This window comes from Salmo salar, chromosome 01 (genome assembly GCF_965601325.2).
Source record: "Salmo salar chromosome 01, fSalSal1, whole genome shotgun sequence".
Classification (NCBI taxonomy): Eukaryota; Metazoa; Chordata; class Actinopteri; order Salmoniformes; family Salmonidae; genus Salmo; species Salmo salar.
This window is the reverse complement of record NC_138291.1, coordinates 30,423,032-30,446,632: the sequence shown is the minus strand read 5'-3', so window position 1 is coordinate 30,446,632 and position 23,601 is coordinate 30,423,032. Positions and strand designations below refer to the sequence as shown.

Below are 23,601 nucleotides of genomic sequence, written 5' to 3'. Positions count from 1 at the left end.
AAAGACATCACTAGGGTAATGAAGAGTAGACAGAACCCATACAAAAGCAGTAGACCCAATAACAGGGAATTATCTCCGCCCGACCTATTCTACGAATTTAGAGGACAAAGGTGAGACTAAATATTAACATTAAAACTAAAATCACATTTTATTGGTCACACAACTATACAAATAGACAAGATACAGATGTTAGCAAAAACAAAATAGATATGTTGCTAGGGCAGAATCAATTAGGAAAACATCCAGAATTTGCCTTTATGAATGATGATCTGATTAAATGTATATGTAACCGATGTGAAATGGCTAGTTAGTTAGCGGTGGTGCGCGCTAATAGCGTTTCAATCGGTGACGTCACTCGCTCTGAGACTTGAAGTAGGGTTTCCCTTTGCGTTGCAAGGGCCGCGGCTTTTGTGGCGCGATGGGTAACGATGCTTCGTGGGGTGTCAGTTGATGATGTTCGAGCCCGGGTTGGGGCGAAGAGAGGGACGGAACCTACACTGTTACATATACACAGTCAATTTACAGTTCTAAAATATATTTCATCCAGCATAACAGTTGTTCAATCATGTCACAATCTACCCTAAATATGGTATCTGTGATTGAAAGCCCCTGTGGTAAATACTAGGGCTGGGCGATATATGGACCACCAAAATTCATATAATACAATATGAAGGATGATGATATAACCATAATTATTAACTGGGTGGTTCGAGCCCTGAATGCTGATTGGCTGAGGTATATCAGACCATAAACCACAGGTATGACAAAACATCTATTTTCACTCAATTATGTTGGCAACCAATTTATAATAGCAATAAGGCACCTCAGGGGTTTAGCCGTGGTATATTGGCCATATACCACACCACCTTGGGCCTTATTGCTGAAATGAACATCTGATATGACGATGCAGCTGAGCCTGTGGCACAGCCTCCCTTTGAATGTGACCCAGGGAGGCCTTCCCTGTTGCTTCCCTGCGGCTTCCCTGTGGCTCAGTTGGTAGAGCATGGTGTGTGCAACGCCAGGGTTGTGGGTTCGATTCCCACGGGGGGCCAGTACAAAAAAAAATGCATGAAATGTAGGTATTCACTACTGTAAGTCGCTCTGGATAAGAGCGTCTGCTAAATGACTTAAATGTAAATGAGGCTACAGTTGCTGCAGAGAGGTAGTGAAATACTAAGATCCAATGATATGAATACCGCAATTATACATATCACAATATAAACAATGAATTGCCCAGCCCTAGTAGAAATATATTCATACAGAAATATGAAAAAACATGAAGACATTTTTCTTAGAGAATTACAGTACTTCAAACAGGTAATGTACTGTACTGACCAGTTTATCCTATTATGTGATGCAATAACACGGTTATTAGTCAACTTAAAAAAGGGTGAAAAGGCTTTCTGTTTGGGGGACATGTTCACAGTCAACAAGAAATGTTGAGCAGCCAATGAGAATCTCTCCAAGCATTTTCTCAGATACTCATTTCAGATCTGAGGTTTTTATTTCCCTTGAAAAATTGTGTTTGTTACTTATTGTCTATAAATGCAGTGAAATGCCCCCTCAGTATTTCACTGCTGAGGCCAAGTCTCTTGATGGTAACTATAACACTTACAAAAAGTAAACATGCAGCCAGGTGATGAAATGTTAAATATGATTATTACAACTTGAGGTTTGGTGTTCTTCTTTGAGCTTGTCCAGGTACTCAATCCTCTGCTTATGGTTCTTATGGTCCACAAGCTTGCAGTTATCCTCAGACCGGTAGGGGGCAGGTTTGCCGACATTCAGACATCTCACTAAAATCACCATACATTAGCTAGATTCACAACAAAGGGACCCTCTTAAAACAAATCATGGACTAAGCATGATATCATTGCCACAACTGGAGCAACATGGAGATTGATGCCTCCCATAAAATTATCCAGCCTGTCAACTAGAGCAAGTTGCCATTTTCTGCATTCCATTTGATAATTTAATTTATGTAAAATGACATACAATTACAATAACCCCAGCAGATCCTGATGCCCTTCTCACCTGAAGCAGTCACTCCTGGTCTCGCTCCTTCCGGCTCACCTCTAGGCAGTGGTTCCTCAGCTCCTGGACACTGGTCTGAGACTGGGCCAACAGGGATTTCTGACTCGTCAGTCTAATCAACACCAAAAAAATAAATACTGAAAAAAAAACATTTGCATACACACTACACAAGTATATTCCACATAGAATCTGTGTGATAAGAGAACAAAGTGTTATTTGCATACCTTTCCTGAGCCTCAGTATGACTATTCTCTACAAATGAAAGGAAATGAATAAATATGAAAAAGCACCTATTACAAACAATGGTATGTTCAAATTATTAAAACTACATTTTCAGGTGAACAGGGGAGTTGAGTGATTGATACACAGACCATTGCACTCCTCTCCTCCTGCAGCTCTCTCAAGACGTTCTGATGAATGGCCTCATTTAAAACATCCCTGTCAATTAAAATATATACATCAGACACTTCACAAAGCAACAGTCTGATAACACTTGGGTTGCAAAAATCCATCGGTAAAAATTTGATTTGAATGGACTAACCCATTTGTGTTCCCATTCTGAGCCAGTTGGTTCTGCTTGGCGTAGAACTCGTTAAGAACAGCTTGAATCTCCATTCGCACCATTTCCTTCTCATTCAGCTGACCCTGTGGGAAATCATCACAGACTAGTTAAACACCATATGTGTTATATCAATGTGTTAATTAAGTGTCTCAAGATTGGAAGTTTAGCATTCATCATGACATGCAGTAAACAAACCACACCTTGAGCTTCTGGATCTCCTCGTTCTTGGCGGCCCTTTCTGTCACGGGATACTAGGAGTGGTGGTAGAGTCAGGCGCAGAGAGCAGAGGTGAAGTATAACGACCTTTATTCTTCCCGGCACAAAACGGTCAACACCAAAACCAACGGGCGCGTAAAACAAATTACCAACCCAGTACAACGGGCAAAACAGTCCGGAGAGAGAATACAAGGCGTAAGCCAGCACATCCAAAAATACACACAACAGTAAACGTAATCCCGCACAAACCTGGGCGGGCTAAGCAGGCTTAAATAAACACAAATCAAGAACACAATAGGGAAAAGGTGCAACCAATAAGACTAAACAAACAGAAAAGGAAAAAGGGATCAGCGGTGGCTAGTAGGCCGGCGACGACGACCGTCGAGCGCCGCTCGAGCAGGCAGGGTAGCCACCTTCGGTGGGATTCGTGACACTTTCATAGTTAAACTCAGTGAGGGGCACCTCCATAGTCATCATGGAGGAGCGTCGGCTCTCCAGCTCCTTCTCCTGGCTCTCCACCACCAGAGTCAGGTCAGGGTTGAAGCTTCAGGGGGTGTGAGGTGTCCGACAGATAAAATCAACCAGATAAGCGATTAAACCCTCTCTTGATCAGACAGAGTTCCCTAGTAAAGCATACAGGAAGGAAAACCATCAGACACAGCATCCATTACCTGAAGCACTTTAGGGATGACGGATGACTGTGGAACATGATTGGCACTCTCACCTCTGACAGTCCTCTGAACCGCCTCTTGCTGTTGTTTTAACTGGTGAAAAGCAGGTAGGGAAATCACATAAGTAGAGATAATTGTACGATCTATTTTGTTTGGTCTAAAATCTGACATTTTCCATGCTACTGTAGCCCTTGATTTGTTTTCAGTGGCTCTTGTATGTGCATAGAAAAAAAATGGCCTGGTACCTTCCCCTGGAGAGTGGTAGCCACCTTCTGGGCAGTCTGATCCTGTGAAGCTTGGAGAAGACCTGCCTGCTCATCTAACACCTTGGTGAGTCGCTCCACCTCCTCAGTGGCATAGACCAACTCCTCCTGTAACACCTCCACCTGAGGACAAAACATCCATCCAGACGTTGTCATAATGGTGGAATTCAGGCATGCAAAAAGTCTGGTTGGCCATTTGATTAATTGTTCAGCAGTCTTATGGCTTGGGGGTAGAAGATTTTTAGGAGCCTCTTGGACCTATACTTGGCACTCCGGTACCGCTTGCCATGCGGTAGCAGAGAGACCAGTCTATGACTTGGGGTTGAGGTTGAAAATGTCAGTGAAGACACTTTTCAGTTGGTCCGCACATGCTCCGAGTACATGTCCTGGTAATCCATCTGGCCCCGCGGCCTTGTGAATGTTGACCTGTTTAAAGGTTTTGCTCACATCGGCTAAGGAGAGCATGGTCACACCGTCGTCCGGAACAGCTGGTACTCTCATGCATGCTTCAGTGTTGCTTGGCTCGAAGCGAGCATAAAAAGACATTTAGCCCGTCTGGTAGGCTCACGTCACTGGGCAACTCGCATCAAAGCTCAAGATGCCGCTAGTTGTTATGCTTAAAATTAACTCCAAATCTCACCTCTCTGATTAGAAGCTACCTTCCTTTCTGCTGCTTCTCTCAGGTCCTGGAGCTCTGCTTGCATCCTGGAGTTGTGTTCCTTGAGCTCCTCTCTCTCGGCGCAAGGAGCATTGTACATATCCTATAAGAACAAACCAGGTAAAACATAAATACATTGGTGAACTACAGTAAAAAAATGTAAGTATAAAAGTTAAAAATGATAATGAATTAAGAGGTAAACAAATGACTTGAGTCAGTACCGTAAGGTCCTTGACACCTGCAAACAGCATAGCAAGGCCCTGATCCTTCTGGCCCAGCTTACTGCAGAGGTCCCTGGCCTGGTTGATCAGCTCCAGGACAAACAACACAAAACAAGAGACTTCTGAGATTAGATGTATCAAATACATGCAAACTGAATTATATCCCCAAATAATAGTAATTAATGGCAGGTAATTTAAGTGAGCAGACTTACTTTTTCTTGTTCAATCTTTTTTTCAAGGCTGGATATGGTCCCATTGGCAGTTGTCAGATTTGGTTCAAGGCTTGCCATATTAGAAGTCTTTCAAAGTAAATATACAAACGAAGACCGGGCCAATTACAGTTGATTGGAGATTAAGATCCAATTATGTCAAATAGTTTAACTGTATTTGACAAAACTAAAAACAATACTAGTGATAACAATTTCTAAGAAATATAAATAAAACACTACATTAACCACCATGTACACAATAACAATGAATGAAGGACAGGTCTGTTTTTTGGTTTTGTGTTGTCCAGTCAGACACTTGCTTCTTTAGCACTACATTCTGCTCCATATTCTGAACAAGCTCTCTGGGGAGAAACAAATCAAACATGTCAACAAAACATTTAAAATACACTTCAAAAAGGTCTCATCATGCACAAACAGAAAATACGCCTTTATACAACTCACTCTAAAGTGCTCTCTCTAGCCTCTCTCAACTGGGAGGTCATATTGGTTTGTGTGTTCTTTCAGACTGAAGAGCTTTTGTCAATCCCTACAATTCAACCAACATATTCATCAATAAAAAACGAATCACACTCAATCCTCCATAGAGGTTAAACTGTAATTTCATACAAATGAGACAGGTAGGCTCTGAATGTCCTTAACAGAGAAGCGGGCTTGGTTGGTTTAAAAAGGAGCTGACTGACAGTGATTTGGGCCTGCTGAGCTATGATGTCCTGCTGGTTGTCCTCTAGCTGCTGCCTGGACTGGTCTGCCTCAAACTTGGCCTCGGCCTGGATCTGGTCAAAGGCATCCTGCAGGGACCACTGCTGCTCCAGGGGCTGCTCCCACTCCCGCCTAAAGGAGAGCGAGAGAGAAAATGTGAGGGGGTGAGACGAGTCTGCAGACTACTATGGTGAAAGTACAATTGTGTCTGGGTAGAGAGAGCCAGAACTAGCTGCTCCTTCAGCTTCTTCACCTCAGCCTGTAGCTGCCTCATGTTCCCATGCATGTCTTCGTTGATCAGGGCCTGATAAAGCACAAGGAATCACATGAGGAGATGCTCACTAAACTACCACAGATACAATATCTATTACAATCAGTATCATAGTATCATGGTGACAGATAGCCTAGCGGTTAAGAACATTGGGACAGTAACCGAAAGGTTGCTGGTTCAAATCCCAGAGACGGCAAGGTGGAAAAATCTGTCGGTCTGCCCTTGAGCAACGCAGTTAACCCCCAACAATGACTGCTCACGGGTGCCAATTAAGTAGATTAAGGCAGCCTCCCGCACCTCTCTGATTCAGAGGGGTTGGGTTAAATGCGGAGGACACATTTCAGTTGAATTCATTCAGTTGTGCAACTGACTAGGTTTCCCCTTTCCCCTCCTGTATGGAGAAAAGTTTTAGTAGCATATTTAATAACTATTGCGATAAACCCAACTTTGCATACTAACCTCGTTTTTGATCAACTTGGTTCTCTGGGCGATTTGAAAGGTGGATACAGTTTCCCCAAAGCACTTGGGTGCACATTGGCTATAATCTAGGACTTAACATTACCTCCGAGAGAGTTCTGCAGGAAAATAGTTGTTATGTTAGGAAAAACAAGGTTCATTAAATCATCAACCTGAGAGAACCGATAAAACAAAATCACTGGCACTTCTCATATTTCAATGTCAGTTACATTCTGCTCACATTTTCTACCTCCTTGCTGATGAGGAACAACAGGTACTCAAAACATAGAGGGATAACCCCCCCGTTGGTCATCAGTGAAGTTGTCGAAATCAGACAGAATTCAGGAAAGAACACACGCAACCTTTAGTACTGAGTCACTTCAAAGAAATGAAGGTGTCTTTAAAAATAAAACAGTTTGCCCACTGTGAAAAAAATCTATTTACAGCACTGAAAAATCTGTGAGATATTACAGCACTTAATAAAACATGAATGAACTCTAAAACAACAAGAACACCACTCACTAGGCAAAAACGGTGCCATTGTATCCATTCATACATGACACAACGATATTCTTGGCCACACAGGAGAATACAGAATCCTGTTGCACACAGAGAGAGGAGACAGAATAAATGAATCAATTAAAATGTAGCTTGGTTTGACTTAAACCTCTATCCACTGATGTGTGAATTACTCCAGGTTACAGCAACTGTAACAGTCTGTCCACCAACACAGACCTGAGTGACGTCGATGTCAGCAACATGGTTATATTGATGTGCAGGCAGATGGTGTTCGGAGAGGTGACAGAGACCTTGGTATCCATCAGTGGTTAGGCTGGTCCCATGGATCAGAGGTCTCACCCGCACAAACACTTTAATCGAGTCAGTGTCACCACTACATTACAGAACACAAACATTAAAGTGTTAATACAATTTACTATCAGCCTGGGTGCCAGTTTCTACTTTCTTGCCAACTTCTTCTAGAATTGTCATGACAAACATGAGCCACTGGCAGTATACGTTTCCAAATGAGGCAGGGCAACTCATGTCAGTATGTGTAGAGTGAGTCAAGTTATTATTAAATTGAAGACAATGGCCAGCTCGTGAGAAATTAGCAATAACATTAAGCCACATTACCTGTTGGTTACTTGGTCATGCTGCATTGAGCAACTGCCAGATTTTGAATCTGATAACAGAATACAGTGAGCTCCAAAAGTACTGGGACAGTGACACTTCTTGTTGTTTTGGCTTTGTACTCCAGCACCTTGGATTTGAAATGATACAATGACTGAGGTTAAAGTGCAGTGGATGCTACCATGATTACAGATAATCCTTAATGAATCGTGAATAATGATGAGTAAGAACTTTACAGGCATAATATCATACCACCCCAAAAATGACAGAACTTTGCAGGCTAACTCCTCCCCCTTTGACAGTTCTATCTTGACGGAAAATGTTGTAGTTGGGGATGGAAATCTCTGAATTTTAGGTGGCCTTACTAAGCCAGGATTCAGACACGGCAAGGACATCAGGGTTGGCGGAGTGTGCTAAAGCAGTGAGTAAAACAAACTTAGGGAGGAGGCTTCTGATGTTAACATGCATGAAACCAAGGCTTTTACGGTTACAGAAGTTAACAAATGAGAGCGCCTGGGGACACACAGGGCCTGGGTTAAACTCCACATCACCCGAGGAACAGAGGATGAGTCGGATGAGGGTACGGCTAAAGGCTATCAAAACTGGTTGTCTAGTGCGTTGGGGACAGAGAATAAAAGGAGCAGATTTCTGGGCGTGGTAGAATAGATTCAGGGTATAATGTACTGACGGGTATGGTAGGGTGCGGGTACAGTGGAGGTAAACCCAGGCATTGAGTGACGATGAGAGAGGTTGCATCTCTGGAGGCACTCGTTATGCTAGGTGAGGTCCGCATGTGTGGGAGGTGGGACAAAAGAGGTATCTGAGGCATGTTGAGTGGGGCTAGGGGCTCCGCAGTAAAATAAAACAATGATAACTACCCTAAACAACAGTATACAAGGCATATTAACATTAGAGAGAGGCATAAAGCAATCACAGGTGTTGATTGGGAGAGCTAGCTAAGACAACAGCAGGTAAGACAACAACAGCTAATCAGCTAAGACAACAACAACAGGTAAAATGGCGATGAATGGGCAGAGAGGGTCAGTTAACTACACACAGGGCCTGAGTTCGAGGCTGGGCCGACAGATAAACAAAATGGAGTACCGTGATCAATGAACAGTCCAGCAGGCATCAGCTATGTAGCCAGGTGACCATAGGGTCCAGTGAACATCAATAGATGAAACAGGGAATCCGTTAGGTAGTTGTTATTACGCTAGCAAGCAGGAGACATGGCGTACATAAAGATAGCAGGCCGGGACTAGCAGAAGCGTCTTCACCAACGTCCGGCAAAGGCCGGTTGAGGGCACAACGGACGGAATTACATCGGCAGACCAGTCGTGATGGATCGGTGAGGCTCCGTGTCGACAAAGGGTCCACGCCAATTGGCAAAAGTAATTTTGTTTGCTAGCCGGGAGATGTGCCTGGCTCAAGGCTAACTGGTGCTAGCTTCGGGACAAGGGCGTTAGCCACTATAGCCACTGTAGCAGATAACTAGCTGCGATGATCCGATGCAAAGGTCCAGAGCTTACGGCAGGAATCCGGAGATGCAGTGACTTCTAGTCGTGTTAGTGAAGAGTCCGGGAGGCAGGCCGGGAGATGGGCCTGGCTCAAGGCTAGCTTCGAGGCTGGGCCACTCGGTAGCAGCTAGCTAGCTGCGATGATATGGAGTAATGGTCCAGAGCTTACGACAGGAATCTGGTGACTGCTATGGTGTGTGGTCATCCACACCCACTCCCAAAATGGCTGCTGTGCCATTTCTTCCCCTTGCATTACTTGACATAGATCCAGAAAAACTAGATGTGTAAATCTAGTAAGTCCAGAACTGGCATAGTCCTTTAATGGGTCCTTTAAGACAACGGGGCAGATATTGTATATTACCAGTGAGCTACAGTGGGCTCCAGGCCAGATTGAACTGGAAATGGACCGAAACACATCTGAGCCCTGTAGAAAAGTCCTGTGTCTGCAAAACTCGGCCTTGTGTGTAGTTAACTGACCCTCTCTTCCCATTCATCGCCATTTTACTTGTTGTTGTTGTCTTAGCTGATTAGCTGTTGTTGTCTTACCCGTTGTTGTCTTAGCTAGCTCTCCCAATCAACACCTGTGATTGCTTTATGCCTCTCTTTATGTCACTCTCTAATGTCAATATGCCTTGTATACGGTTGTTTAGGATAGTTACCATTGTTTTAGTTCACTGCGTAGCCCCTAGTCCCACTCAATATACCTTAGATACCTCGTTTGTCCCACCTCCCACACATGCGGTTGCCTCACCCAGCATAACTAGTGCGTCCAGAGATGCAACCTCTCTTATCATCACTCAATGCCTAGGTTTACCTCCACTGTACCCGCACCCTACCATTCCCGTCAGTAGAGGATGCCTGGTCATTCTTTAAAAGTAATTTCCTCACCATCTTAAATAAGTATGCCCCTTTCAAAAAATGCAGAACTAAGAACAGATATAGCCGTTGGTTCACTCCAGATCTGACTGTCCTCGACCAGCACAAAAACATCCTGTGGCGGACTGCACTAGCATCGAATAGTCCCCGCGATATGCAACTTTTCAGGGAAGTCAGGAACCAATACACACAGTCAGTTAGGAAAGCAAAGGCTAGCTTTTTCAAACAGAAATTTGCATCCTGTAGCTCTAACTCCAAAAAGTTATGGGACACTAGAGTCCATGGAGAATAAGAGCACCTCCTCCCAGCTGCCCACTGCACCGAGGCTAGGAAACACTGTAACCACCGATAAATCCATGATAATTGAGAATTTCAATAAGCATTTCTCTACGGCTGGCCATGCTTTCCTCCTGGCCACCCCAACCCCGGCCAACAACTCTGCACCCCCCGCAGCTACTTGCCCAAGCCTCCCCAGCCTCTCCTTCACCCAAATCCAGATAGCAGATGTTCTGAAAGAGCTGCAAAACCTGGACCCTTACAAATCAGCTGGGCTAGACAATCTGGACCCTATCTTTCTAAAATTATCCGCCGCCATTGTTGCAACACTTATTACCAGGTTGTCCGGACCTCTGGCAGTTTCTATTGGGGTACCACAGGGTTCAATTCTCGGTCCGACTCTTTTCTCTGTATATATCAACGATGTCGCTCTTGCTGCGGGTGATTCACCGATCCACCTCTACGCAGACGACATCATTCTGTATACATCTGGCCCTTCTTTGGGCACTGTTAACTAACCTCCAAATGAGCTTCAATGCCATACAACAATCCTTCCATGGCCTCCAACTGCTCTTAAATGCTAGTAAAACTAAATGCATGCTTTTCAACTGATAGCTGCCCGCACCTGCCCGCCCGACTAGCATCACTACTCTGGACGGTTCTGACTTAGAATGTGTGTACAACTACAAGTACCTAGGTGTCTGGCTAGACTGTAAACTCTCCTTCCAGACTCATATTAAACATCTCCAATCCAAAATTAAATCTAGAATTGGCTTCCTATTTTGCAACAAATCCTATTTCACTCACGCTGCCAAACATACCCTCGTAAAACTGACTATCCTACTGATCCTCGACTTCGCGATGTCATTTACAAAATAGACTCCAACACTCTACCCAGCAAACTGGATGCAGCCTATCACAGTGCCATCCGTTTTGTCACCAAAGCCCCATATACCACCCACCACTGCAACCTGAATGCTCTCGTCGGCTGGCCCTCCCTACATATTCGTCGCCAGACCCACTGGCTCCAAGTCATCTATAAGTCTTTGATAGGTAAAGCTCCGCCTTATCTCAGCTCACTGGTCACCATAACAACAGCCACGGGTAGCATGCGCTCCAGCAGGTATATCTCGCTGGTCATCCCCAAAGCCAACACCACCTTTGGCTGCCTTTCCTTCCAGTTCTCTGCTGCCAATGACTGGAATGAATTGCAAAAATCGCTGAAGTTGGAGACTTATATCTCTCTCACTAACTTTAAGCATCAGCTATCTGAGCAGCTTACCGATCGCTGCAGCTGTACACAGCCCATCTATAAATAGCCCATCCAATCTACCTACCTCATCCCCATATTGTTTTTATTTACTTTTTTGATCTTTTGCACACCAGTATTTCTACTTGCACATCATCATCTGTACATCTATCACTCCAGTGTTAATTTGCTAAATTGTAATTACTTCGCTACTATGGCCTATTTATTTCCTTACCTCCTCACGCCATTTGCACACACTGTATATAGACATTTTCTATTGTGTTATTGACTGTATGTTTGTTTATTCCATGTGTAACTCTGTTGTTGTTTGTGTCCCACTGCTTTGCTTTATCTTGGCCAGGTCGCAGCTGTAAATAAGAACTTGTTCTCAACTAGCCTACCTGGTTAAATAAAGGTGAAATTAAGAAATAAAATAAACGGCCTACCCCGGCCAAATCCTAACCCGGACGATTGTGCGCCACCCTATGGGACTCCCAATCACAGCCGTTTGTGATACAAGCTGGAATCGAACCAGGGTCTGTAGTGATGCCTCTAGCACTAAGATGCAGTGCCTTAAACCGCTGTGCCATGTCAGGAGCCAATGTAACTCCTCCGCTGAGAAATCTTTCAGCTCCAGGAACTGCTTCGCCGCATCCACTATGATTTCTATCTTCCTGGACCGTCTCCCCACCTTGGCAGTGCCATTAATTACCATAGCTCTAAAGGCCACAAAGTCCACCTTCTTAACCTTTAAAATGTCAGGATCCTGCTGGTGAAAGGCAACCCCTGCAGCCTGCAGTGTAGGCCTATCCACCACAATAGACTCTTCTGGTGCACCATTCAAACCCTCAACCCTTTTCACAGCTGCTGCATATGAAATGCTCTGTACAACCCTGACTTTGGCCACCTCATTCTCTTTCACCCATGTGGGGCATTCAAAAGACGTGGCTTCATGGTTCCCACCGCAATTTCTCTGAAGCAGGTTTTCATGAAGGATCTCTTTATACTTTGCTCCATTCATTTTTCCCTCGATCCTGACTAGTCTCCCAGTCCCTGCCGCTGATGCTGCAGCATGATGCTGCCACCACCATGCTTCACCACAGGGATGGTGCCAGGTTTCCTCCAGATGTGACACTTGGCATTCAGGCCAAAGAGTTCAATCTTGGTTTCATCATACCAGAGAACCATACCAGAGTTTTGTTTCTCATGGTCTGAGAGTCCTTTAGGTGCCTTTTGCCAAACTCCAAGTGGGCTGTCATGTGCCTTTTACTGAGGAGTTGCTTCTGTCTGGCCACTCTACCATAAAGGCCTGATTGGTGGGGGGCTGCCAAGATGGTTGTCCTTCTGGAAGTTTCTTCCATCTCCACAGTTGGAACTCTGTCAGAGTGACCATCGGGTTCTTGGTCACCTCCCTGACCAAAGTCCTTCTCCCCCGATTGCTCAGTTTGGCCGTGTCTCAGTGGTTCCAAACTTCTTCCATTTAAGAATGATGAAGGCCACTGTATTCTTGGGGACCTTTAATGTTGCAGAAATGTTTTGGTACCCTTCCCCAGATCTGTGTCTCGACACAACCCTATCTCGGAGCTCTACGGACAATTATTTTGACCTCATGGCTTGGTTTCTGCTCTGACATGCACTGTCAACTGTGGGACCTTATATAGACAGATGTGTGCCTTTCCAAATCATGTCCAATCAATTGAATTTACCACAGGTGGACTCCAATGAAGTTGTAGAAACATCTTAAGGATGATCCAATGGAAACAGGATGCACCCAAGCTCCATTTCGAGTCTCATAGCAAAGGGTCTGAATACTGTAAATCAGGTATTTGTTATTTTATTTTTTTGAAATTTGCTAAAATTTCTAAGACCCTGTTTTTGCTTTGTCATTGTGGGGTATTGTGTGTAGATTGATGAGTCTTTAAAAAAATCAATTTTAGAACAAGGCTGTAATGTAACAAAATGTGGAAAAAGCGAAGGGGTCTGAATACTTTCCGAATGCACTCTCATTTCATTTTCTCCCTCTGCTGGAGCAGAGGCTGCAAAGTATATCCATTTTCATCACTGAACAGACAGCATAAAGACTCTTGCCTCCGTCGTGTTGTAAAATGTACACTCTCTTATCATAAAAATTGGCATCAAACGCGAGCCTAGAAATAGTGTTTTAAATCGTCTTTGTCTCGACTTTGGCGCAAGTTCACTGGTCGGTTCAAAGTCACGCAACGCTATTGGCTAATTCGTATGAAGCTCCGCCCCATGTTTTGGGTTTCTGTCTATTTAATTGGTCCAAATCGAGTCGTTTAAATTCGAAATCTACTGACTACTTGCATTGCAAGGCGATTTCGAAAAGTAAACTGTGGGTTGAGTTATTTGCGTCAAGAGAAGTTATTTTATGATTATCCGACTCCTTGTTTCAGGTATGTAGATACTTGGCTGCTTTTTAATTGTTTATTTGACTTGGTCTATCGCTCAAAATGTCTTCGTTAATTTGACGCATCTCTTGTAGCCCGACGCTAGCGATTTACTTAACGTTGGCTAGCAAACTAAATTACTTAACGTTAGTAACTGACGTTAACCAGCTAACTGACTTTAGTTAACTCGTAGCGCATTCTTAGACGCTAACGTTCCCTCCAATGTCTACTGTTATCTATACAGTATATAAACTGGTCATTTATGTTAGGATAAACTTCTTATTTAAGTAATTGTGTTAACTAAGCAATATGACGTTATCTATGGTTGGTGTCAATCTAACAAGCAGCTAACGTCCGCTAGTTTTCTACTGTTAATTTGTATTGGCCAACGTGCTGAATTAATAGCTAACTAGTGTTACTAGGTAACGTACCTAACGTGAATAAGCTTTTTATTTGGAATTGTTCCTTGTTAGCCTATGCGATTGCAATTATTACTGCGCTGGCCACATTATTTCAGACATTATTGCACTTGAAGTAAGAGTAAAACTCGTGGCATTGCTCCAACCCTTTATATACTAGTCAAATGTCAAGCCGGACCATCCACAAAAAAGCTGCAGTTACGGTAGCTTAGTTTAATTGGCTATGCACCAAGGGAAATTCATTTAGGCAAACTCAGAATGATTCCAAATGGGCTTTGCCGATTTGGTGTGCTCTTTGGCAGGCCTGGCAGATCCAGCCAGTGTAGGGAAAACTGACAAGCCCTGGAACTACAGGCCACATTATGGTGTGAGGACGTCGTGGGTAAATTGCTTATAGACATTGTCACCAACTCAGGACCACACCATTCTTGGCATGCTAACAAGTTATGTCTACAATTCAGAATCTGGTAATATAAATGTAGCCTTGGCTATCAATTGAAATGTCAGTTAACGAACTTGTTTGAATGACAACTCTTTGTGGCCTGATGAATAGTTATTTCTCCCCACTGGTAGCACATGAACCTTTCACCTTTTATTTCCAAATAAATTGCACATTTAGACTTCTACAGGTTGGTGACGTTTACATGTATCCATTGTCAACAAGGATCCAACTACACAAACCGAGTGTACAAAACGTTAGGAACACATGGTCTTTTCATGAGACTGACGAGGTGAAAGCTATTATCCATTATTGATGTCGCCTGTAAAATCAACTTCAATCGGTGTAGATGGGGGGGGGGGGGGGGGACAGGTCAAAGGATTTTTTTAATCCTTGAGACATGGTCTGCGGTACAAACACTTCAGACACCTTATCCCTTCAGTCCTCAAATTAAGTGGACACTTCTGATGACGTATCATGACGTCTGACGAGTATACGCTTGCAGTGCGAGGGAGGAAGGAATTATTTTTAAAATGGACCATCCTTGGCTTGAAATTCGTCACTCATTCATCCCGCAAGGATTGTTTTTTTTTTTCAGCCACCTGTAGCTTGTGGGTGCTTTATATGAGCTACGTTCAATTATGAGTGCATGTCTACTTATATTAAATATATAATTATTAATACACCTACTGTATGATAGCTAGCAAATTAATTAGCTAACTAACATTAGCCTGCCTAGCTGGAACTTATGAAGAAAGAAAAGGTTTTTCTACAATTTCCAAAAGATAACCAAACATTTACTTTTTACGAGACGTGTTTGTGCTGTCATGTGCATTAGTAGCACAATTTCTAACTTATTTGCATTCGTTTTTACTTACACTTGTATGTTGACTTCTCCATTGATGTTTAAGTTTTCGCAGACTTAGCGCACGAATTGTCGCAAATTGAGTTATGGGGAGTTTCAGGCCCCGGAGTGAACGTAATTGTACACTCGCAAAGCTGACTAAAAACGAGGGCTGAGGGGCTTAGGTTGTAAACTTCCCTTGCTTGGCTAATCATTTGAACCGCCCTCCAAGATGGTGACGGGGATTCCCCTAAGGCATAAGGTGAGGGTAAGTGGACGAGGGTGTCTTCAGTGTTTGGACCGAGCCCATGGGTTGTGTGTGTGTGTGTGTGTGTGTGCCATTCAGAGGGTGAATGGGCAAGACAAAATATTGATGTGCCTTTGAACAGGCTATGGTAGTAGGTGCCAGGCACACAGTTTGAGTCAAGAACTGCAACACTGCTGGCTTTTTCACGCTTAACAATTCCCATGTATCAAGAATGTTTCAGCACCCAAAGGACATCAGCCAACTTGAGACAACTGTGGGAAGCATTGCGGTCAACATGGGCCAGCATCCAGCACGCTTTTGACACCTTGTAGAGTTTATGCCTAAATGAATTGAAGCTGTTCTGTGCACAAAAGGGGTGCAACTCAATATTAGGAAGGTGTTCCTAATGTTTCGTACAATTTGTATATAGCTGATACACACCCCCTCAATGTTCAATCTAATCAATTGGATTGAATGGGCTTCTTCAAATAGATTGACGCCTGTGAAGTGCTTTGCTCAGTCTTATCAGTGTGCCCAGCTGTCTACTGGGTGTGGCCTACTTTTGCTTCAGCTCCCTCACGTCTGTGTGCCCCTCTTCATAGGATGAGTTCTACTGCTGTGAACGATGAGAATCGTGGGATCTGCCCTGGAAGAAAGCACAGCAATTCGGAGACAAGTTGTGACATCTTTTCCTTGGATCAGCCGACTGGGAGGCCATCCATCCTTCGCCAGTCTCAGGCAGAGAACCTGTCCAACAAAACTATAGTAAAGGGAGGGAAGGTACGGTGTATATATGTTGTCAAGAAGCCTAGTCTTCTAGTAGTTTAAAATGTTCCAGACTAATTCTCTCTAAAAATAATCTTGTTATTTAGGATTTATGCATGACTGTTTGAATAGTCTAGCAAAAAGCATGAGCTGACGCACACCCAACATTTTTTGAAGAGGTGTTTTCTCAGAGTAAACTATATAAAAATAATTGTTCACACGATGTGCACGTGACAATTTAACCAGGTTAGGTTTACCCATTACATATTTCTTTATTTGACTGTTTGAAAGAACATTTGTTTTCAGATAACCTCTTGGTTTCTGCGTTCAGGTTTGTTTTCAGACTCCAAGAAGAGACCCTCACACTAAGAGAATAGAATCACCAACAAAGTCCCTCAAGATGGCAAGCATAGATCACTGTACAAAAGCCCTAGAGTCTTTGCAGCTTACAACACCTGAAGAGTAAGCATGTACTTTTCTTTTACGCTGTAGCTGTACGTCACATTGGCAGAATGATTATTCATAATCTGGTATCAAGTTGAGAAATTTGAAACTAATTTATCGTCTTGTATTTTTACAGGGTGTTGCTGCAGAAAATCGATGTGCCAAAATCAGGTAAATGCATTTTAATAAAGGTTCGAGATTCATTGTGACACCGCTTTGTCATTCATTATTTCAACCATAAAATGTTCACTTGATTTTTACTTATTTTACTGCGGACTTTTCAGATGTGTCATCCTATCCTGATGATGACATGCCAATTCAGAGTAAAGGAGGTTATCAGCTGGATTTTGATAACCTTGATGTCATCAATCCCTTCCAAGGGTCTGGTAAAATGGTCCTCTCTCCAGCAAGGCCCAGTGAACTAGTTGAAACCTCCAAGGCTATTGATCTGAGCGAACCTAATGTAATTGAGGCAGTTTCTCATGAGAAGATGTTAAAGGATTTTGACAAGATTGAAACAGCACTGGATGAGACCCTCCCGTTCATGCCATCACTGGAAAATTCTCTTGCTGACATCTCAGCTGATGTGCGTTCAACAGATAGCAGTGTGATCACCATGACGAAGGATCCAGCCATCGAGTTATCCAAAGCTGATGAGGACGAGACTGTACAGTCATCAGTTAACCTTAACCCAGATCAAGCTGTCGCCATCTCTAGAGATGAGGAGACTCCTCTGCTGCCCAAAGGTTCTTACAAATTTGATTTTGACGACCTTGATTCAGTCAACCCTTTCCAAACAGGAGCCTCCAAAATTCAGAATTCCCCTGTACTTGGAAGAAAGCTGCCATGCAATGACCCTCCAGAGGTGGAAGTTGAAGAGACTGCCCCTGTTGGTAAGGAAATGGGACCTGCAGCCATGGTTCAGGTGTCTCAGCCAGTTGTGTTGGCACCTGTCCAGCCAGAGATGAGAGCAATTGCACCATTGTCACCTGCTCCCAAGGAGACGAGCCAGCCCGCTGAAGACTCCATGCCTCAGCCGGGTGAAGCTGCTCCCAATGCCGGGCCAGTGAAACTTGAGTTCAATTTCGATGATGGCGGGGAGATCAAACGTAAGCCTCTTCTCAAGCGGTTTGTCAAGAGGCCTCCTGGTCTTAAGCCGACAGAGAAAAAGGCAGTACCTGAAGAAAAGAAACAACCTCTATCTAAGGAATCTCCAGTAATGCCAGCGGTCGGTACTGATTCTGATATTCCTGTTCCAAAAGGCGCGTACAACTTTGACAAGTTTGATGACCCAGACTTCAATCCATTTGGTACAAATGCAAGAATGAGTGACTCTATAGTCTGTAAGGTGAAATCCAGTTTAGAGGCCAAGGGATCAAACTCAGTCAGGGTGGCTGCCTCCCCTGATAAAGTGACAGAGCATGTTCAGAAAGAAACCGCACCATGGCCACTGTAAGTTCATGTTCATTGCAACTTTAATATTCTTAAATTAATGTATTAAAGGTAGTCTTGATTTATATTTGACGCATAATCAGTGCTGTATAAAGAGAAGCTTAATGTAGCTGCACCACTCCATTAACTGGTAGTGATTATGTTTTCAGTCTTCCTAGTGCTGGAGACAAAATCTCAAGGACTGAACCTGATCTTTCTGCCACAAGAGAAGGAATTGTAAGCTTTTTAAAAACTTGATCAGGTTATATATTGGAAAAATATTTTGGCTAGCTAAAGCTGTATATTGATTGTGTGCTTACTTGGGTGCCATTCTTTCTGCAATTGTAGGACAACATTCCACAAGATCAGCAGCTTCAGATGGAATCTTGTGAAGTTCAGGATCCTTTGTCTGGCCAAGAGCAGAAACCTCCAACTGAACCTGACCAACCTTCACTGAGCACCCTAGAAACCTTTGAACTCTGCCAATTTGAGCAGAACCCACAAAATGGCATGTCAGAATTTAATGAGGAGTTTGTTCCTGGAACCACATGTAAGTCAAGTAACTTGAGGAATTCATGTTAGTTGCTGTAATGTTGACTTGACTAGCTTTTTGACTAACACTTGTCCCCCATTCTCTCCAGTCATGGCGAATGACTTTGATGGACAGATGGACTACCTGGAGCAGTTTGGGTCCAGCAATGTAAGTGATTATTTAACAAATATACATGTGTATACACACACTCAGCAAAAAAAGAAACTTCCCTTTTTCAGGACCCTGTTATTCAAAGATAATTCGTAAAAATCCAAGTAACTTCACAGATCTTCATTGTAAAGGGTTTAAACACCATTTCCCATGCTTGTTCAATGAACCATAAACAATTAATGAACATGCACCTGTGGAATGGTCGTTAAGACACTAACAGCTTATAGACGGTAGGCAATTAAAGTCAGTTATGAGAACTTAGGACACTAGAGGCCTTTCTACTTACTCTGAAAAACACCAAAAGAAAGATGCCCAGGGTCCCTGCTCATCTGTGTGAATGTGCTTTGGGCATGCTGCAAGGAGGCCTGAGGACTGCAGATGTGGCCAGGGCAATAAATTGCAATGTTCGTACCGTGAGACGCCTAAGACGGGGAGATGGGACGGGCAGCTGATCGTCCTCGCAGTGGCAAACCACGTGTAACAACACCTGCACAGGATACATCACACCTGCGGGACAGGTACAGGATGGCAACAACAACTGCCCGAGTTACACCAGGAACGCACAATCCCTCCATCAGTGCTCAGACTGTCCGCAATAGCCTGAGAGAGGCTGGACTGAGGGCTTGTAGGCCTGTTGTAAGGCGGGTCCTCACCAGACATCACCAGGGATTTTGTCTCACCAGGGGTGATGGTCGGAATTGCGTTTATCATCGAAGGAATGAGCGTTACACTGAGGCCTGTACTCTGGAGCGGGATCAAGGTAGAGAGTCCGTCATGGTCTGGGGCGGTGTCACAGTATCATCGGACTGAGCTTGTTGTCATTGCAGGCAATCTCAACGCTGTGTGTTACAGGGAAGACATCCTCCTCCCTCATGTGGTACCCTTCCTGCAGGCTCATCCTGACATGACCCTCCAGCATGACAATGCCACCAGCCATACTGCTCGTTCTGTGCGTGATTTCCTGCAAGACAGTAATGTCAGTGTTCTGCCATGGCCAGCGATGAGCCTGGATCTCAATACCATTGAGCACGTCTGGGACCTGTTGGATCAGAGGGTGAGAGCTAGGGCCATTCCCCCCCCCCCCCCCCAGAAATGTCCGGGAACTTGCAGGTGCCTTGGTGGAAGAGTGGGGTAACATCTCACAGCAAGAACTGGCAAATCTGGTGCAGTCCATGAGGAGGAGATGCACTGTAGTACTTAATGCAGCTGGTGGCCACACCAGATACTGTTACTTTGATTTTGACCCCCCCCCCCCTTGTTCAGGGACACATTATCCCATTTCTGTTAGTCACATGTCTGTGGAACTTGTTCAGTTTGTCTCAGTTGTTGAATCTTGTTTATGTTCATACAAATGTTAAATTTGCTGAAAATAAACGCAGTTGACAGTGAGGTCTTTTTTTGCTGAGTTTACATACTTTCATAACTGGTTTATTTACATTTTGGGCTTCCTCTAATTACGTAGCCTTTATATTCAGTTCAAGGAGTCAGCACTGAGGAAACAATCTCTCTACCTCAAATTTGACCCCCTCATGAGAGAGAGCCCCAAGAAGTCTGGAGGCCCCACAGGGCTCAACCTCCCTCAACCTGATGCCTCTGCTTCACGGTGCGTTACTGTTTTGGTCATAATCACATGGTTTTGTTTTACCCATCTAACTGGTTGGGGAAAATGACTTGCGTGTTCATCTTAAAATGTTCTAGTTGCAAATAAGTATTTAATTAGCCTAGAATTGAGAGCATTCTTAATCTAGTTGTGGATCTAAAATGAGTTTGCAATTCAAAGGTGAATATCAAGGTGTTTTCTCCAAATCTGAGCGAGGTTTCTGTCAATGTGGTTTTAGTGTGGATACCCAGAAGACTGGTGCCAAGGAGGAGGTGAATGGACTGAAATCTCTCAACCCCAGACTTCTTGATGTTCCACCACCTGTAAGTTTCCTCAGTCCTCAAAGATCCTATAATATAGTAAAGCTAAGTAATGTGGGTAAACTGTTAAATGGATGTCTTATGTCCCTTGAGGTTCAGGTTGTTGGTCCTATGACTCCTCTCGTGCAAAATTCCCCTATGAATCTGGCCTCAACTTTCCCCCAACCAGCCAACATGGAGGATAACATCGTAGAGGTGCTTAAATACAGTCAGCAAGATATGGATGCTGCCATTGCCAAGATCCAGAAAGAAGTAGGTGTTTGTTTTCCTCATCCCTTTCAATCCAGTAATGATCATTTTAATTTATAATGGTTTCTTTTTATAGGTAAAGGAACAGGAAGATCAATGGAAGGCAAAGCATGACAAGCTATCTTGGGATAATCATGAAATGGGGTAAGCAATAAGCATTGGTGCTAGTATTTGGTCACTTATTCTCATTTCAGACCTCCAACTAACTGTTGGTTTCTCTGCTTTTTGTTTTTGCAGGAAAATCATGTCTGAATTTGAAGCCACAATTGCGCAGATATTGGGTATGTTGTAGTAAAGGCAATTTTGCAATGTTAATATCCTTTTAATGTAAAATGTACAACTTGTTGTGATTGTCATTGTTTCCTGCAGCTGATAAACAAAAGGAGAAGGAGATGGCCCAGGCTGAGTTCACTAAAGTCTTACAGGAGAAGGAGCAGGTATCACAGGACCTGAACACCATGGAGAGGTCCTTCTCTGAGCTTTTCAAGAGACTGGACAAGTACAAAGAGGCCATCGAGGGTTACAAAAAGGTCGGCATTAAAAAGATGCATAGGTCATGACATTAGGGCCCTGTGTTTTGTGCAACCATGTGGCATGCCTAAATTTGAACCTTTTTTAAAGCTTTTTCATCAAACTGTCCTTATGGTCCAGCACCTCTCAGGCAATTGAGTTCCTTTTTTTAATGTAATTATCATTTCTGGAGAAGGCTTAAAATGCATGATAGAATCTTGCTGACACATTATTGCGCAAAACACCATGCTTTGGTGCAGGTAAGTAACATTGCTGTGAAGGATGATACTGAATTGATGTAGGTCCATGACTTTGCTTTGCCAACCTCATGACCTTTGGTTATAAATGTGTGTGCCACTAAGAATGAAGAGATGCTGAAGAAATGTGCTCAAGATTACCTGGCCAGGATCAAGAAGGAGGAGCAGCGCTACCAGACCCTGAAAGTCCATGCAGAGCAGAAAATTGGCCTGTAAGACATTCAAACGACTTTTTTTGTGCAAAATACAGCTGGTTACATAATTGCGTATTGTTGCCGGGCTTTGTATGGTCTCACTTGGCTGACTATTACTTTTTCCAGGGCGAATGAAGAGATTGCAGAGGTTCGCTCCAAATTAAAGTCGGAGGTCTCTGCACTTCAGGCCCAGCTGCGCAGAGAGCAGCTAAAGGCCCAGTCACTGGAGAATAGCCTTGACCAGAAAGTAAGTCTACCTCAGTCTGAAGTCCATGAGGCTGTCTTTATCAGTGTTTTTGGCCTAATTTGTTCATGGAAGTTTTGCTCTTGCTCTTATCAGATTTTTTTTCCCTTGCTTTTTTTTCCTGGTCCCCTCAGGTAAAAGAGACTGAAGAACTCACCAATCTTTGCGATGAGCTAATCGCTAAAGTCCAGAAGGGCTGAGTTCAACTGCATGTTTGTTTATGTCCTTGCCTTTAATGCTGTAGTTTAGATTTTTTACAAATCTAAATATGTGCTCTTTCTGATGAACATGTGTGAATATTGCTTTGTAAATGTTTTGCTGCTCTTGATTGGAGATCAAGAAATGTAATAGTACTTCACTGGCTCCTCTACTGATCCATATTTTGTCAATGTTGGTCTTGTTCATGTCTGTCTTTATTACTGTAATAAAAAAAAACATTTTACTAATCAAGATCTGTTGTAGCTCCTTGCAAGTTTATTTGAAGTTCATTGTAGCCCTCAACTCCATTTTGAGCCACAAGGAGATGCTGTTTACCATAAGTAATATTTTGTAGTGTAGTCTTTGCAAAGGCGATTTAGAGTTTTTGGTTTCATGCGTTCATTGCATGTTCTGATGAGCATAGCAGTGACATTTGTACAAGTTATTCCAAACAGTAGCTAAAAGTGTACTTCATAGGTTTTCTAGTGATGTGCTGTTAAAACATTTCAATAGCTCTTGTCTCCAGAACCAAAGCTCATCCCGTTCCACAATGCTTACAACAAAACGAGCTACCCTGATACAATGCTCCCCTTCTTCCCTGAGCAATCACAGGGTCCTGTCACATCACTCCCGGACCAGGACAATGCACTTCCTAAATGGTGAAAGGAAATCCTACCTAGATTGGAGTTGAATGAGGTGGTAGTGTGGGGCAGAGGGGAGGAGAAGGGCTAGATTCACTCTTAAATGGGAGCGATGCTAGTCAGTTGGTGTACTCTTGCAGGGGCCATCACTCTCCTGTGAGAGCACTTTCTATCTCTGCCTGTATCTATTCCAGCACCACTGGCCCTTTGCTGGCTGCCCTCTGAATCACCCTGTGTAGACTAGGCTCTTCCAGCCATGTCGGGATGAAAGCTGACCTGCCTTTTGTAGGGGCCTCCTGATGGTCCTTACATAGCAGGGCAGGTAACTGTCACTGAACCCATCCCTTCATTCCCAGTG

At 43.6% G+C, this 23,601-nt stretch overlaps 1 protein-coding gene and 1 long non-coding RNA gene across 4 annotated transcripts; one reads left to right on the top strand and one right to left on the bottom strand.

The window, feature by feature from the left end:
• Window positions 1–123: 123 nt before the first annotated feature.
• LOC106598432 (kinesin-like protein KIF15) lies at window positions 124–15,651 on the bottom strand. Of its 2 annotated transcripts, XR_001327191.3 has the most exons (17): window positions 15,475–15,651; window positions 7,416–7,542; window positions 7,017–7,173; window positions 6,804–6,880; window positions 6,285–6,400; window positions 5,808–5,858; window positions 4,838–5,686; window positions 4,626–4,715; window positions 4,387–4,507; window positions 3,729–3,869; window positions 3,537–3,576; window positions 2,797–3,435; window positions 2,576–2,679; window positions 2,406–2,472; window positions 2,259–2,286; window positions 2,035–2,146; window positions 124–1,796 (listed from the first exon to the last, which is right to left on the bottom strand). It is a non-coding gene; the product is annotated as a kinesin-like protein KIF15 (long non-coding RNA). The 2 variants fall into 2 exon arrangements; XR_006769549.2 differs by having other exon boundaries at window positions 124–1,816; window positions 4,626–5,686.
• LOC100195680 (transforming acidic coiled-coil-containing protein 3) lies at window positions 13,594–22,854 on the top strand. Of its 2 annotated transcripts, none has more exons than XM_014189264.3 (17): window positions 13,594–13,744; window positions 16,290–16,467; window positions 16,784–16,914; window positions 17,033–17,067; window positions 17,181–18,348; window positions 18,498–18,564; window positions 18,676–18,877; window positions 18,969–19,027; window positions 20,506–20,633; window positions 20,869–20,953; window positions 21,050–21,202; window positions 21,276–21,343; window positions 21,437–21,480; window positions 21,569–21,729; window positions 22,072–22,178; window positions 22,287–22,407; window positions 22,539–22,854. In XM_014189264.3, exons 2-17 carry the CDS (start codon window positions 16,291–16,293, stop codon window positions 22,602–22,604), a joined length of 2,772 nt encoding a protein of 923 aa, XP_014044739.2. In that variant the 5' UTR covers window positions 13,594–13,744; window position 16,290; the 3' UTR covers window positions 22,605–22,854. The 2 variants fall into 2 exon arrangements, with proteins under 2 accessions (XP_014044739.2, XP_014044714.2); XM_014189239.3 differs by having other exon boundaries at window positions 21,044–21,202.
• Window positions 22,855–23,601: the final 747 nt, after the last annotated feature.